The sequence below is a fragment of the Mytilus galloprovincialis genome, chromosome 2 (genome assembly GCF_965363235.1).
Source record: "Mytilus galloprovincialis chromosome 2, xbMytGall1.hap1.1, whole genome shotgun sequence".
Taxonomy (NCBI): domain Eukaryota; kingdom Metazoa; phylum Mollusca; class Bivalvia; order Mytilida; family Mytilidae; genus Mytilus; species Mytilus galloprovincialis.
Genome location: NC_134839.1, coordinates 80,639,086 through 80,657,147, shown reverse-complemented (window position 1 = coordinate 80,657,147; position 18,062 = coordinate 80,639,086). Strand labels below are relative to the sequence as shown.

At 32.1% G+C, this 18,062-nt stretch overlaps 2 protein-coding genes across 3 annotated transcripts; both read right to left on the bottom strand.

The window, feature by feature from the left end:
• Window positions 1-981: 981 nt before the first annotated feature.
• LOC143064544 (uncharacterized) lies at window positions 982-11,838 on the bottom strand. 2 transcript variants are annotated; one of them, XM_076237441.1, is made up of 4 exons: window positions 11,720-11,838; window positions 5,992-7,072; window positions 5,053-5,233; window positions 982-2,958 (listed from the first exon to the last, which is right to left on the bottom strand). In XM_076237441.1, the coding sequence occupies exons 2-4, from the start codon at window positions 7,049-7,051 to the stop codon at window positions 2,634-2,636; spliced, it is 1,566 nt and encodes a 521-aa protein (XP_076093556.1). In that variant the 5' UTR covers window positions 7,052-7,072; window positions 11,720-11,838; the 3' UTR covers window positions 982-2,633. The 2 variants fall into 2 exon arrangements, with proteins under 2 accessions (XP_076093556.1, XP_076093557.1); XM_076237442.1 differs by having other exon boundaries at window positions 11,732-11,838.
• A 662-nt stretch (window positions 11,839-12,500) lies between these two features.
• Window positions 12,501-16,942, bottom strand: LOC143064543 (uncharacterized). Its single transcript, XM_076237440.1, has one exon. The coding sequence runs from the start codon at window positions 15,574-15,576 to the stop codon at window positions 12,604-12,606; it is 2,973 nt and encodes a 990-aa protein (XP_076093555.1). The 5' UTR covers window positions 15,577-16,942; the 3' UTR covers window positions 12,501-12,603.
• Window positions 16,943-18,062: the final 1,120 nt, after the last annotated feature.

Sequence of the window (18,062 nt, the reverse complement as noted above, 5' to 3'; positions counted from 1 at the left end):
CTAATTTTGTCCCTGTCCGTGTAATAAAAGCTTAGTTGACCTTTGTTGATCTACTATCCCATTAACTGATGGGGTTTATTCTAACCCTACGAGACATTATCCAACAAAGTTTTGTAATAATTGGACATAGAGTTCAAAGATCACACCTAGAAACCACAAATCAAAATTTCAACAAACTAGATTAATGCACTGACTCTGACCTTTCATATATTGACCATGATAGCAAAATTGTTTTTTCCAAACTCATAGGTATTATCGAATCAAGATCTGTAAACTCACAGATGTAATACCCATATTACAACTATGGTAAACTTTCATTTGTAACACATAGGATTCAAAATATGATTTCTTGAAGAAAAAAAATAATCTCTAAAATGTCAGTCTATCAATAGCTGGTCTAACTTATACCCCTAAGTCACTACAATTCTTTATCTAACCATTGAGCATTAGCAGTCCAAATTTGGTAAAGGTAATCCCTATTGATAAAATAATTATGTACAAAAACCAAAATGTTGATGTTCCTATGTAAGGATTCTGGAAAGCAGGTTGTAATTTTTTGCTTTGAACTTATAGTAGTTTTCAATAACTGTGAGTACTTTTAGACAGGTAAATCATGTATTTTGCATTTCAAGCCAATCTGATAACTTTAGCCCTTTTCAACTGATTTTTAGTTTCTTCACTGTCCTAGGTCAGAGGTTGAGTATAACCCAGCCCTACCACATTGTCTATGTGACTGTATGATATACAGCAACAACATACAACCATTGAATTCCAGCCTGTTTTTCAGTGGTCTTTGTTTTTCATATTTTCGTATTTGTTTTTTAATTGTTAACTGTACAGTATTTGTTTTGATCATTGTTGAAGCCATACACTGTGACCGATAGTTGTTTTCTACTAATTTTTATAAAGTAAGCTCATGATTTAAAATGAAAATAAAAAGAGTTGTCTTTGAAACTTTCTAATAGTACATTGAAAATCATATTTATAGACCAAAGTTTTATACATTTTAATATATAAATGAATAAATCAATAAATAAATAAAACATTAAAAGATAAAGGAAAACTAAAATAAATTGGTATGACGTATCAATAATATATATATAAAAAAAAAAAAGACAACAACTTGAATAAAGGACTACACCCTAATGTAGCATTAAACATATTACCCATCTAATGTCGATTCACTATTTATTTCGGTACCAATTTTCGTGGATTTAGGAAAAATTACATTTTCTTAGATATTTGATTCATGCATACATTTCTAAAGAAAATTGAAGTTCCTTGAACATTCAAATTCATGATACATCTGTACCAACTAAATCCAAGAAAATTGGTATCCAACGAATAATTATGAATCCACAACACTATTCACAAACTGTACTCTTGGTCCCAAAAATCTATCTGCAACAGTATTTTCCCACACTTCAGTTAAAAACACCATCTTTAAATTTTTCTGGTGTGTAGTTGAAATAAAAAATAATTCAATGTAAGCAGACTAGGAAAATTCACTAATAAGCAATTGATAACAAACAATAGGCCATAAAATTAATATCAATAAATAACATGTAAAAAATTGATAAATACAAAAAAGCAAACCATTACCCTAAATAGCAAAGCTATTTTGGTTACATAATAAGTAGGTTTGTCCATACATATTGTTAATATATTGTACTTGATAAACTTTCACCTAAAGGAGTAACAATGTTACGTTATGAGTTTTTAGAAATATGACTAGGCAATAAATAACAGGAGCTGACACACTAAAATGTCCCTCTTGCCCTAATACTTGAATTAGTTAAAAGGTCAATAAGTTCTGAAACTGAGGTTAAGGTCAAATAAAATAATCAATTTCAGATATCTTGAAATAGAAGTATATGTTCATCTGCCATATGACTTTTACCTTATTTCCATGATACAGTACTAGTGGTCAAATAAACTTACGATTAAATTTTAAGGATTCGGTTTAATTGTTTCTCAATAACCCTTGTTACGACAGGTCAACCATATTTTGGTATGTTGATTTTTGTAAGGATTCATAAGCTAACCACAATGACTATCTGGAGGTCAAGACCATATTCTGTGATGACATGAATTTTTACTGATATGGTCATATTTATAAATTAACTATTTACAAAACTTTAGAATTTTTCAAATAATAAGGCTTTTCTACCTCAGGAATAGATTACCTTAGCTGTATTTGGCATACAATGTAGCTTTTAGGAATTTTGGTCCTTAACTCTGTGCTTTATTTGTGCCTTTTTAACTATTTTGGATTGGAGCATCATATTATGTAGACAAAACATGCGTCTGGTGTAAATACAAAATGTAATCCTGGTATCTATGATGAGTTTGTGACACAAGTCTTGTCAGACAGACAAAAACAATGTTTACACCTTAATTATACAGCAAATATCCTTCAAAGTGGCTGTTCTCAATTCCAGAGGATCAGACCTGATTCTTAAAAACAATTTACCTTAAGTAATTATGACAAATGTGATAATGAAATTCCTTATCATGAACCTTAAACAAATTTTGATCTTTCAAAGTGAAAGTAGGAACAATAATTTGATTGAACATTTGCTTTTGTTTTACACTGTTTATAAATTATAACCTGTAAGATTATAACAACCAGGTTAATCCTTCAGCATAAGATAGTCTTTTAAAGTCCTAGGTAACTCCAATTTTGATATAGAGCTCAACATTTCACATCCCAATGTGCATCTGCTAATAAAGTGATACCTTATGGAAGCTCTACATAATCTTATTAATGATGGCGGCTCTTTACATATATCTCTCATCCACTGGTGAAACTGGTCTTGTTCAGGGGTTTTCCCTGGTAAATACATCCATGTTTCAGGGTAAAGATTCCATCCACTGTTAATCAGATATGTGCCGGCCTCAAAATATCCTGTCCATACCAACATACAAAGAGGAGAGTGTCTTGATGCTACACCAGAGCTAACAAAAACAAGTGTAAAGGTCAGATTAGACTAATAATATATAGTTCTTAGAGCAATGAGCTTAAGTGCACCTATAAGTCAAGATTGAAGTATTTAACACTTTTGTTTATATAAAAAAAAGAGATAAGGGTATAGTTCAATAAAACAGCAACCCTTTGATAAAACTTAATCAAAATTAAAGATATCTAGAGCGCAAAATAATTTCTTCAACAATAAATAAAAATTTACACAATATGTAAAGCTCTAAACAGTACAAAGTCTATTTCAGTTTGGAATGAATTTAATAGAAATGATCGAATATCTGCACTGAAAACTTAATTCTCCAAAGAGTAAAACACATATTTATGACATAACAACTAGTTTTAGTTTATCATTATTTTTGCTGCTTAAAAGAAATCACACTATCATGCCATATAAGTTCAGACCTTCAAGTTTGATTTGTTATAATAATCTCCTTTATGCGTTCTATCCCTTCACTTAAATTAACTATTACTTTGTACTCATCATTTACTAACTGTTAATTTCCATAATTGCATACTGAAAACCAACTTATTTTAGCAGATACTGTTTTTTTAGTTTTGCCAACCTAGCCCATTTTATGAAAATTTAATTTAGTGGAAATTAATTTGATGTAGTTAACTAGGAAAGATAATCATATTTGTGACAACTTAAATTTCCGATATTTATCTACATGTACTCGTCAGAGTCCTAAAAATAAATTGCTCATGAAAATAAAGTTGGTTTATAGAAATACAAATGTACACTATAAATAGCTATAGGGTAGTCAGAACTTCTTCACTCATACTGGGACCAAATGTGTCTAACAAGTTTCAGAAAAGTAAGTCAATGTATGTTACAGGTAATAGTAAACATTTTTTTGTAATTTTATTCTTGACAAAAAGACAGATAGAGACATCAAACTTAACTACTTGTGAACAGTTATATTATTTTTTTTAAAGTAAACTTTGAAAAGTTAATTTAAAGCATTTCTAATAGATTCTGAATGAAAGGTGTGACAGTCAGATAGAGATGTTTTAAAATTACACAATAGTATCATCTCAAAGGAAGCAAACCTGAGTTTTAAGGTTGTCTGGCATGTCATTCATATATTATATAAGGAGGGACATGGTCAAAAGGACAGACCCTTTAGGGGCAAACTGACACCTGACAATACCATGCAATTGATTGAAGTGTGACCTGAATCAACTACCACTTGATGAGACCTGTAAGATAACTGTCTACAGGGTTTCCGCTGGCGGTCGTCATTTTCACAATTTGCGAAAAAATAATAATTGTGGCGATTAAAATTCGTCATTGGCGAAAGAATTTGGCGAAAGAAATATATATACAATTTATTTTCAGCCATCTTGTTTATTTACATTTTTTCGGGTTTCTCGGATTTTACCTGTTCAGACAATATACTCGGAGTTCACCTTGAACTCGTTTAGATTTTGACAGAAAATCAATAATCGACTGATTGTGATATCGACAACAAAGGACTAAATAATAAAGGTGTTAATTGTATTGTTGACATTATGATATGGTTAAATGGTGTCCGTCATATACATGTCACAAAAGGATCATTTATTAACTACTTTGCGACGCACGTGTTCGAAGCAAAATTTTGACGTCTCCTCTCCTTATAATGATAGTACAGAAAAGAAAACTGTTGTTATGACAAAAATTTATTAAAAGCAAGAACTATTTCCGATTTAAAACTTTATCCTTTGATATCGATAATTGATTTAAATGTTAAAAGTTTATTCATTACAATTTAACTGTAACAATGTAGACTCTAAGATAAGTTTGAGAGAATAATCATAGACAACGATGGGGCAAACTCATCTTATTTAGGGGGGGGGGGGGAATTGAACGAAAAATATATAATGTTACATGGCGGAAAAAATAACAAAGTGGCGAAAAATATATTGTTTTGGCGAAAGAGGTGGCGAAAAAAATAATTGACCCAGGGGAAACCCTGACTGTCTATTTATAGTATTGATATGGGAAATGTTAAATTATGTATTCCCATATCTATTATATAGATATTATACTGAAATAATTAAAACAGAGAGTTTGGAATTTTAATTACCTTTCTCTAATAGATAAGTGTGCCCCAGCTTCAACCAGTATCTTCAGGGTAGACAGAGCAAAGTTATTCAGTGCTGTTTGGAATGCACATGTATGTAAAGGTGTGAATCCTTGGGCATCAACCACATTCAGATCAGCACCAGATTGTACTAGTAAATCCATCAGTTGGTCTCTTTTCTCTTCTTTAAATAAATATCAACATTAAAACAAATGTAAAATTATGTCATCCCTTAATATTCTAAAATTTTATCAACATAATATATTCAGATGAATCAAACAATCTCTGACAAAAGATAAAAGCTTTCTTTAAATATAAATAATGAACAATATTTTTATGCACCTGTCCCAACTCAGAAGCCTGTTGTTCAGTAGTTGTGGTTTGTTGTTGTAGTTGATTGAATTTCTTGTTTCTTATATAGATTAGACATTTGGTTTTCCTGTTTAAATTGTTTTACAATAGTCATTTTGGGGTCCTTTATAGCTTACTATTCAGTAGAAGCCAAGGCTCCATTTTGTACTTCAACCTACAATTGTTAACTTTTTTATATACAATACATTGTGACTTAAATGAACAATTGTCTCATTGGCACTCATACACTTGTACCAAATGGTCCAAATCATCTTAATTATATAATCTAACAATATAAATATATACAATGTAACAAATTCATACATGTGTATTCTATATTATATGAACCTAAATTACATTTTAAAGAATATAGCTTCTTAAACATTGAAAATTGGATAAAATGTCCAATAATTTTAACATTTAAATATAACATAACAAAATAAGGTTGTGTTTTGTAGTTTCAATAAATTAATTGATACAACTTTAAATAGATACATGTATAAACAAGCATGTTATAATAAATTAATTCAGAAAAAATCTACTTAACACTGTCATGACTGTATAGGGTTTATATTCAATCTTTTAACTTACTTTGCACTTTCTGACATTTATGTAGAACTGTTTCCCTTGTACGATTGACAGCCTTTAAATTTGCACCAGCAGAAATAAGCTTTCTAGCCACATCAATATTCCCCGATGAAGCTGCTAATAGCAATGGTGTCTCATGACCTGGCCTTACATTTACATCAGCCCCATGTTTTATAAGGATCTCCACAATATCAGCTGATCCTACCGTTACTGCTGACACTAACGGTGTGTGGTTTGATAAATCAGCACTGTTCACATCAGCTCCTTTGTCAATTAACAACTGAACACATTCTGGTGACTTTGAAAAAACAGCATATTGCAAGATACTTCTTCTACTGGAATCTTTAATTTTTATAGATGCTCCATGGTTTAATAAAATTTTTAGTATTTCTAAATTACCTCTGTCAGCAGCATAATGTAAAGGTGAACGCCCATCTAAATTAGCCAAATCTAAACATGCCCCCTTTTCACAAAGAATGTTGACAATATCTACATATTCATTCTTAGTAGCTAAATGTAAAGATGTCAAACAGTCACACTGACGCTTGGTCTGAATGTTCAAAGAACCTACCCGATCAGCAAGCACCTCTAACGCCTGTGGCTGATTGCACAAAGCTGCAATATGAAGAGGTGTGTATCCTTCTTTTAATGTCTTAGCACTAGACACATTAGCACCATGGCTGATCAAAAAATTTAACATATCAGTGTCTCCATTCTGAGTTGCTATATGGATGGCTTGGTACCCTTTGTTGTCCGAATAATTCAAAGGAGCCCCATGTTTCATTAGGATCCTAACCATATCCAGATTACCAACTTCCACTGCATAATGAAGGGCTCTCCTGCCTTCCTCATCTGAATACCTTAAATTTAGTAAATCTACTTCTTCAACAAAATATTCAAATATTTTTTGCTGCTTTGATTTAATAGTTTCAAAGAAGGCTTCACAAATACCTGAGCTACTCAAAGATGTTTTCTGAGTTATATATCTTTTTGTCTCAGCAAAATTTCCATCCTTAATAACCTTCTTGAGCAATCTTAATTCAAGGCTTTCATTCGTTTCCATGTCATCAGCAATTTAGTTCATCTAAAAGGACAAATGTAAGTATATATTATTAATGGTGTGTTGTATTACTTTTTATATATATATATATATATTATTAATTCGTATATTTTAACAAATTTGATTCGTTTAGGGATAGTCACATGTTAAACTATATTTTCGAAGGTAGAGAGAAAACGGCGGATAGCAAAACGCATATTGACCTGCAAAAAGCATATTGCACGGTTATTTTTAGAATATCTAACCAGATGCTCCGCAGGGCGTAGCTTTATACGACCGCAGAGGTTGAACCCTGAACGGTTGGGGCAAGTATGGACACAACATTCAAGCTGGATTCAGCTCTAAATTTGGATTGTGATTAAATAGTTGACACAGCATAGGTTTCTGACACAGAATGAATGTGTTCTAATGAACTTAAAATTTTTGTTTTCTCTTAGAGCAATTCACTATGCTGTTGAATATTAATCCTCTCAAAAAAATGTTTGAAGAAATTTTCTTTTTTATTTATGAAATTTCAAATGAGAAAAATTGAACCCAATTTTTTTAATCACATCCCCCTTTCCCTTATTCCAAAACTAATCTCAATTAAAATTTCTAATGGAGTTTGCAACAATAACTACTCATTTAAATACATCATAAAATATTAAGATGTAAAAAAACTGCTTGTTATCACTGAATGGTAAAGATTATTTTAATTTATCAGTTGGTAGTAAAAAGTGAATATACATTGTATATTGTATATAACAAAGATTTAAGTTGATTCTGGACAAAGAAAGATAACTCCAATTAAAAAAAAATCTTGCTATTGCACAATATTTTGCAATTAGATATTTCTTGCTTACTATTCTGGACAAAGAAAGATAACTCTAATTAAAAAAAAATTTGCTATTTCACAATATTGTGCAATTAGATATTTCTTGCCATTGCGCAATACTGTGCAATTGAAAAGACTTGCTATTGCACAATACTTAATATAATAATTTTAGATCCTGATTTGGACCAACTTGAAAACTGGGCCCATAATAAAAAATCTAAGTACATTTTTGGATTCAGCATATCAAAGAACCCCAAGATTTCAATTTTTGTTAAAATCAGACTAAGTTTAATTTTGGACCCTTTGGACTTTAGTGTAGACCAATTTGAAAACAGGACCAAAAATGAAGAATCTACATACACAGTTAGATTTGGTATATCAAAGAACCCCATTTATTCAATTTTTGATGAAGTCAAACAAAGTTTAATTTTGGACCCCGATTTGGACCAACTTGAAAACTGGGCCAATAATCAAGAATCTAAGTACATTTTTAGATTCAGCATATCAAAGAACCTAACTGATTCAATTTTTGTTGAAATCAAACTAAGTTTAATTTTGGACCCTTTGGACCTTAATGTAGACCAATTTGAAAACGGGACCAAAAGTTAAGAATCTACATACACAGTCATGACAGTTAGATTCGGCATATCAAAGAACCCCAATTATTCAATTTTGATGAAATCAAACAAAGTTTAATTTTGGACCCTTTGGGCCCCTTATTCTGTTGGGACCAAAACTCCCAAAATCAATACCAACCTTCCTTTTATGGTCATAAACCTTGTGTTTAAATTTCATAGATTTCTATTTACTTATACTAACGTTATGGTGCGAAAACCAAGAAAAATGCTTATTTGGGTCCCTTTTTGGCCCCAAATTCCTAAACTGTTGGGACCTAAACTCCCAAAATCAATACCAACCTTCCTTTTGTAGTCATTAACATTGTGTTTAAATTTCATTGATTTCTATTTACTTAAACTAAAGTTATTGTGCGAAAACCAAGAATAATGCTTATTTGGGCCCTTTTTTGGCCCCTAATTCCTAAACTGTTGAAACCAAAACTCCCAAAATCAATCCCAACCGTTCTTTTGTGGTCATAAACCTTGTGTCAAAATTTCATAGATTTCTATTAACTTAAACTAAAGTTATAGTGCGAAAACCAAGAAAATGCTTATTTGGGCCCTTTTTGGCCCCTAATTCCTAAAATGTTGGGACCAAAACTCCCAAAATCAATACCAACCTTCCTTTTGTGGTCATAAACCTTGTGTTAAAATTTCATAGATTTCCATTCACTTTTACTAAAGTTAGAGTGCGAAAACTAAAAGTATTCCGACGACGACGGCGACGCCAACGTGATAGCAATATACGACGAAAAACCAATATACTTTGTGACGTCATGTAATGAATTTCAGGATATTGTTTAACGTTTGGAACACATGAAATCTGTGATCGATTATTTGATGAAAAAAATCTTCAAATACATAAGATGTCCAAAAAAAAAAAGTAAATGAAATAACAACTAATATGTTGTTATTGTCAAGGAGGCAATTTAATATCTATAAAATTCCAACAAACCTAAATGACGATTTTATACAAATATGGTCAGAAATTAATAATATAACAAATATAGCCTTTGTATGAGGTCAATACAGGATATATCGACCCAAAGAAGTATATCGACCTCGGACTTCGTCCTCAGTCAATATACTTCTTTCAGGTCAATATATCCTTGTATCGACCTCATACACAGGCTATATTTGTATAATATATATATATATATATACAATGGTATGTCACAAATGTGTCTATGTTGGTTTATGTTGAAATTACATTCATTGCTAAGTTGTGGTTGTCGTTGAAGAAGTGAGAAACAAGGTTAGTTTAGCCCTTAATGTGATGTGATATGAAGGCCCTCATCAAAACCAATTGCTATCACTAGCATGACTAGTACAGCTATTCATAACTGAATTATCTATGTTTCTTAGGATAACTTAGCAGACCAATAAAACAAGACTTTTACCAGAGTGCATATATATGGGACTGTAATAGTAACCATAGATATAATTTTGAATTTATGACTATCAGGACTAGGAACAGACTTCTAAAAGTCTTCCTTAAAGGGCAATAAGGGCTATCATTATCCCAGATTTGTTTATGTTGTCTAATTCTGTCACTCAATTATAGGTTTCAAGATAATATACATGTATAGACATTAGACATTAGACATTAGACATTATTTTATTAAACCAATCATGGGCCCTTGTTGGGCAAGATAAAAAAACATCATACAATGATTATATAAACATAAGTGAAATACACAATATTATAAGTAATACACAAATAATAAATTGATAATATGAGCAATGTAGGATATAATTAAGGTAAGAGGCATTGAGTGCAATGAGGTCGATTTAATATTAAAAGAATATGATATAAAGTTTATTAATACGAAAACAAAAAGTAAAATACATTGTACATGTGCATGCACATTAAGGATGTACTAAGGTGAGGTTAGGTAAAAATTAATAAATCAAGAATTTAAAATTGGTCCTATCAGCTTGTAGAGCATTCTTTAAGGATAAAAATAAGCTAAAAATATTGATAGGTCATGGAACTCCTTTTCGAGATATTTGAGATTTAAAATAGGGCGGGAAAAGGCTGACTCGTACTTTTACCTTATGTTTGCATTGGTATCATTTGGGTTTAAAACAAAAGAAAGAAAATTAAGAATCTTCTAAAATTTTGGTAAATGACGTTTCATGAGCTATTTAGTCTTATATGAAAAAATAAATGGGTGTTATGGGGCAAAATATTTTACCTTGTTTTGTATGGAAAAACACCAAGGAGTCCGAAAATTTGACACGAATTCCAAAACCTCACCTAAGTACATCCTTAAGGCAAAAACACTTAAAAGAATTCTTAAAATTATCATTAAAACTTCTATTACAAAGAGGAATGATATCAAATATTAAGACAAGATAAATTGTTTTATATAAGAGGGGGAGGGTTGGAGGGGTCCTGATCCCGAAATCCCGGGCTTAAAAACACAAAATTCCGAGGTCCAAAATTTACATAAATTTAAATCCAGACATCCTGAGATTCGAAAAAAGAATTTCCCGAAAGGGTCAATCCAGAAATCCTGAGCTTAAAAAATATTAATGAGGGGGATAAAACCTTTATCGGGACTCCCGGATCGAATGTTTTTAAGCTCGGGATTTCGGGATTGACCCTTTCAGGATTCGAGATTTTTTTTTCGAATTTCGGGACCTCTGGATTTCGTATTTTTAAGCCCTGGATTTCGGGATCAGGACCCCTCCTACACCCCCTCATTAATTATATTTGTACTATTTACTATTTTCCACCTCTTTTTATTTCCTTAACATTTGAGTGCATAAATAGGAAAGTTTTGCTTGTCTTTTACCATAACAGCATAATGCATATATAGGCTCTATATATATATGTATGTCCTGTTATAACGATTGTCTCTGTGTGCTAGCCTTTCACTGTTAGTGTTAGGGTTAGGAAACATTCAGGGTAAGAAGCTTAAGGTTATGCCGGGATAGTTTGGGGGGGGGGGGGGGGGTTACCGGTTATAGTCTTATAGAGTTTGTGTAAAGGCCAACTAAAGGATAGTTTAGTATAGCTCTATATAGGTTGGGAAACCAAAGTAAATGAAATCAATTCTCTAACAAGGCAGATATGGTTTAAGACGCATACAAATATTAATACAGTTCATTAACTTTTGGAAATATAATTTGGCCATGTTCACACCTCAAAAGTTGACAAAACATACATGTATGTTTATTGTGCATGAGTTATTTGCCACTTGAATGAAGGCAAATAAGAAATATAATTCATACGTTTATATTCACAATATCTTGGTCATTGTCACTGCTTGTTTCTTTGTGCTGTCTCAGTTTCCCGGAGGGTATTTCTTGTCTGTCATCTGTCATCAGCTGGTCCATTGTTTACATTCATAACCGGAGGGTCTCACTAATTAGCGACAACAAGCGTCAAGAAGCGACAACAAGCGACAACAAGCGACAACAAGCGACAACAAGAATTATTTTAGCGACAACAAGCGACAATAAGACTATTTAGCGACAATAAAACATTTTTTTTTTTATTAGATATAAAGAAATTTGTATTTAATGTTTTTTTTAATATATGAGCAGATATGTCTAATTAAAATGTTTTATTATATAGATAGACGAAGAAAGGAAACATTTGTGAGGAAGAAAGAGATTGTGAAGTTTATATTAGTATATTGGTAGATGAAGAAATTAAATATTTGTGAAGAAGAAAGAGATTGAGCTTCTTTTTTTAATTTTTAAATATGAAGAATATGTATAAGATAATGTATGTATCTGTTTTCATCAAAGTCAAAGTATGAATAAACGAATGGAGATATATATGGAGCGGGCATAATGGAATATAATATTTTGATTCATTTGCTTAATACTATGCTCTAAGTGTACTCTTGTTATGTCAATTCGATGCTTTATTTGTAGAACTCTCAGCCACGCTTTGCCATCTTTATTATTTAAGCGTGTTTCCAGACCCCACGACGAGGACGTGGTTCTACATTGGGGTCCATATATTTTTTTTTTTTTTTTTTTTTTTTTTTTTATTTTTTTTTTTAGTCATTATATAGTAATATGTACATTCCTATCTAACATAATATTTATACATTTTGTACATGGTGGTCCCATTTTGATAAGCCGTAGATTTTTACCACTAAGGTTCACTGTATTTTTGCCCTTTTTGAAGTTGTAGTTTTAGCATTTTTAATACGTTTCCGTTGGCAAGGTTTACGTGCACATGCACTTGTTTTGGGGATTGTCAGCCCACCATCTGTTGAAGTGGTGGACTCTGGGATTGCGTTTAACTTTCTCCCATGAGTCAAGAATTTTTGCAATGCAAAAGCCTTTTCTTTTTCCGATTTAATCTGCCATAGAGCTTTTGTGCATTGAAAATGGCTTACTGAGGAGCTTAGCTCAAAGTCTCCATGTCCATAAAGTGCGCCATTGACAAGACTTTCTTGCAACTTTATTTCTTTGTGAATTTTATTAATTAACTCTGGAAGTTTCTCAGGCTTCCAATCTTGATTTAGTTTCAAGATGTGATTGATTGATTCACAATTATTGTTTTTCCATTGCAATGGAATTCTCGACTCTGTTTTTCGAGCATTGTACACGTAATCCCTTATAGTAGGAATAACTTTTTGCGTAAGATATGGACCAACGAGGTCTTCATATTTTCTTTCAATATCAGTAACCTTAGTGGAAAAATCTACCGTCGTATCTGCTTCTATCAGACCGTTATCCCCAAATAAGTCTGATAAAATTTGTTTTGCGTTCTTGTCATTAACGCCGACCTTTGTTCTCAAATGCCTTGTAACATTTTCACTCAAGTGCCTTGTGCACAATGTGAGTTCAGATGTTGGGAAACTGTCTTTGATAGCTTTTACTAAAGCCTTTTCCTCATCTGAACCAATCACAAGATTGCTATAACTAAGCAAGGTATCACTTATTGTTGTGTCAAGCACTGAGGCAATATGAGTAAAAAAACGTTGGTAGGTGTGGCAAGCACCATCCCAATGCAAATAAATTGGTCCCATTATTATTGGGTTTGTGTTTTTCCCTTTGCGTTTAAGTTTGTTTTCCTGGAAAACAGTTGTTGTGACAAAGCAGGCGCCCAAATTGAATGTTCTGTCAACACCAATTATTGAAGATTTACAAGCACTGGCGAAATGCTTCATTTGGAAATCTGTGTAGCAGATAACACTTGGTGGTTTGCCTGCGGTCTGAACAATTTCTTTCAAAAAAGGATGCTTGGCAGAATTCATGTTAATAACAGTTTGCATATCATCAGCAATATTTTGTTTGTTGAAAGGATTTTTTTCATTATTAACATGATATTTAACGTTTTGGACATATTTTGAGTCACGTGGCTGATGTTCAGATTCAAAGTTATCAGTGAAAATTTGTTTAACTGATTTTCCAGCTTCTATTTCTGATCTGACTTGCGATTTAGTATCAGGTGATGTTCTGATATATTCTTGATTTGTCAGTTTAGCGTTACCATGCTTGTTAACTACTTCAATAGGATAAGTTCCTATGTACTCTGCTATGGCTTTATTCATTGTTTCCAATGAATGGCCAGGCATTTTATCGAACCAACTAATTCTTTTTTTGTAAGAATTCATTCTTTTTAGAGATGCATAATACCGTTTAAGGATGAACAAATTAGAATCATCAGGTTGTGGTTCTAAAGGAATAAATTCCTTTTTTATTATTTTACAGTACTTATCATTCTTTTTAACACAAGAAACCAAATTGTTATCATTTTGTACTACAAAATATGTTGTTTTAGTTGAGGTTGATTTGGAATCCCATGTTCCACAATCGTCCCAAAACTCCATTTTCTTAGACTTAGCTTTCCTAGTCATATTTGATTGATTGTCTAGCACAAAGTACTCGTTCTCTTTAACCGAGCGTGGTATCTCAGTATGAGAAACATTTTCATTTACCAGCACATTTAAAATCTGATCAATTGATAGAAACTTGCCATCTAAAGTGTTTTTAATTATATTTTCATTTTGAATATTTGAATCAGTTGATACATTTGATTCATTTGCTTCGAGCTTGCAAGATATGCTGTCTACCTTTACATCAGTATAAGAGTTATCTAATTCTACATGACATGTGTCACTGCGTTTATTGTCTTGATCAACTGAATCGAAAGATTCATCTAGAGACTTAACAGTGGTATCAAAAATTGTTGGACACACATTTGATTCATTTCTTGTGCTATCTAGAATAGGAAAGTCATGCATACTGTCTATATCAATAACAGATATATTGTGGCTAGCTTTAACTAGCGGCACAAAGTGATCTGGAGTCCATATCGGACTTCGCCCATGACCAGAACTGGTCCATAGTATAACAATTGGATCATTTGACTGAACTTGCAATGGATCAAACATGGTGTTTAAGATACCGACTGTCTTGTCCATAAACCCATTTCGGGGTGGATATACGGACTGAATTGGACAACCTAATACCGACGCTGCGGCAAGAATGGTCCATGCGGACGAAAATGCTCTATTTTTTGCGGCAGCCTTACAAGCTTCATCATATGATGGTGAGACAAGTTCTAGTCTATTGTGCTTAGATGTATCATAAATTAGCTTATTTGACACCATCTCTATACAAGTCAAAACTCTCAGTCTTGTTGCAAGACTTTCATTGCCACACATGTCCACTGACAAAGAATTGAAGAGACAATTGCCATTTGTTGAGACTTGGACAGGGTTTCTTTCTTTAATAATCATGCTTTGTTCATTTAATATTTGTCTAGAAACCCTGTCTTCAACCAAAGAGCTCATTGCAGAATATGTATGGTTTGTCTCCCCAATAATTTGTGTTAGTGGTTCTTTTCTTAGCAATATTTTCTCTACATTTACGCCATCCGTCAACAAATTTTTACTTGCATAAGCTTCTAATCTACTTATAGAAAGATCATAGTCAAATTTATGATCTTTTGTATGACAACATTGTGTACATATGAAATCACAGCTTTTAGTCTGACTTAAGATCCGAAACTGATCTTTTGTTAATTTCTGGCATTTCTGGTGAAACCATGTTTCACATTTTTCACAAAACACACACATTCGAGTGCAGTTTTTTGAACAGTTACCACATGGGTGTGCCATTTTTAGAGTGTAAGACTAATATTGTAGGGTATAACTTCCCTTACTATTTCCTTTGCCCAAGAGGAAAACCCTTATCCCAAGGGATTCAGTTTGACACGGCGACGTGACAAAATAAGTGCGTTACAATATTTACCCTTGCCCAAAGGGATATCATGAACCAACGTGTCCACTATAGTATAATTATAATACTTCTAATATGCATTTATCGAAGTTCGAGTCGTAACCTTTTTTCCCTTGCCCAAAAGGAAATTGAAACCCTGTACCAAAGGGTTCATTTGATACCGCGCAGTATCAAAGACGTACAAAGTAACTGATTTATTAATCAAAGGTAAAGCGAGTTGCGTTTTAGATTCTAGCAATTGCACAGAGCACGTACTTTTGCGAGAATAATACTGAAATGCTGACAATTTACTTTATACTAAACATAAAAGTTGAATGGCTTCAGTCAGCTTGGTAGAGCAAAGGAAATGCACACTCTATAAAATTGAAACAAAAACAAAAAAAAGGTCAACTTTCCTTTGAAGGATTTATTGAAACAAAAACATGAAATATAATTTCCTTTCTAACAGTATAATTCATTGTTCTTGATAGGAACAACATTAGATGTGGCTTCACCCTAAGGTAATAACAGTACACACAATGTGGAACATCAAATGAGATTAACGAGGCGTGTGTCTCCTGTTTTATTGCTACAATAACATCCAATTAACACTTTCAACTTTGTATACGCGTCAGACTATACAATTACACGCGCCAGAATATACAATCATTGTAAATGTGAACACCTGTTGAAAACTCAAGATTGTCATTAATTTCCTTTCATCTTTAATCAATATGCATAAACATGATAAATATCGTTTAATGAGGCAATAATTAAGCAAATAAAAAGATGAAAACATTCACATTTCAATTTTCTTTTCCTCTTGTTTGATTTCAGTTTTTTGTATTTCACAATTTGTGTCAATATTTTCAGGACAATGATGCACAAATAATTCATTTTGCGAGCTTAATATATATTGCACGAAAAGAGTTTAAAAAAACAAATTATAAGATAAATAATATGTTCTAAAACACAAGGAAAAGTAATCTATTAACACAATAAATAAACGTAATACTGGCTGTTATACATAATAGATGATAAAATATTTTTTTTCTATCAATTTTAGCTTTCTTGTCGCTAAAATTATTTTCTTTTGCACATTCTTTTAATATTTATTGCAATAATTAACTTTAATTAAAAAAAATATGTTTTATTGTCGCTAAATAGTTTCTTGTCGCTTGTTGTCGCTAAAATAATTCTTGTTGTCGCTTCTTGTCGCTTGTTGTCGCTTGTTGTCGCTAAAATTCTTGTTGTCGCTAATTAGTGAGACCGTAACCGGAAATAGTTCTTACACATCTAACCTGTTTATATTTTCCTCCGTTTTATTCAGAACAACCATCAAAATCAGGGCCACGTCGACTGATTACCATTTGTATGTCAGAATGGGATAAAATCACTGTTCACTGTGTTGATACCCTCTCCCTTTTTTTAAATGAAATTCAAATTGGAAGACTCATTTTGTTTGTGCCATAATTTAAAAAAGAATGAAAAATATAAAATATAAACATCATCAGTGTAAGTTTATCTTATAACATATGCTACTCAAAATAAAAAAAAAAACATTTTTTTGTGATAATTTTTTCTCCATGTATCAATCTTTTCAAGGATTTGTATAGTAAGACTATACTATACAAATCCTTGATCTTTTTTAAATGTGGTCAAAAACTGCTTTCTGTTTAAAAATCACAAATTTGTGAAACATGCATCTATTTGTGTCGGGATTTCAAAGTGAATAAATCTTAATATAGATATTATATAATATCTGGGAACAGTATATCTAAAATCCTTAATTATATAACATAACATCAATAACTAAAAATGTCAATAGTGTTACTTAATAGTGTCATTGGTGTTACAAGCATGCACTATTTTGTGAAAACTTTGTAGAGGTAATACATATTTTATATTGACAGTATATTGAGGGTTGGGATCCCGCTTACATGTTTAACCACGCCACATTATTTATGTATGTGTTTGTCCCAAGTCAGGAACCTGTAATTCAGAGATTGTCGTTTGTTTATGTGTTACATATTTGTTTTTCGTTCATTTTTTTTATATATAAATAAGGCCGTTAGTTTTCTCGTTTGAATACCCAATTGTTTTACATTGTCATATCGGGGCCTTTTATAGCTGACTATGCGGTATGGGATTTGCTCATTGTTGATGGCCGTACGGTGACCTATAGTTGTTAATGTCTGTGTCATTTTGGTCTCTTGTGGACAGTTGTCTCATTGGCAATCATACCACATCTTCTTTTTTATAGTAACACCAACGATTTACAGGTATATTTTTTTAGATTTAGTAGCAAAATAAGTGCTCCATTCCCTTATTCTATTTGTTATCCCTGGTGCATGTTTCTACAAGCAATATCTTTTCTTCAATCAAA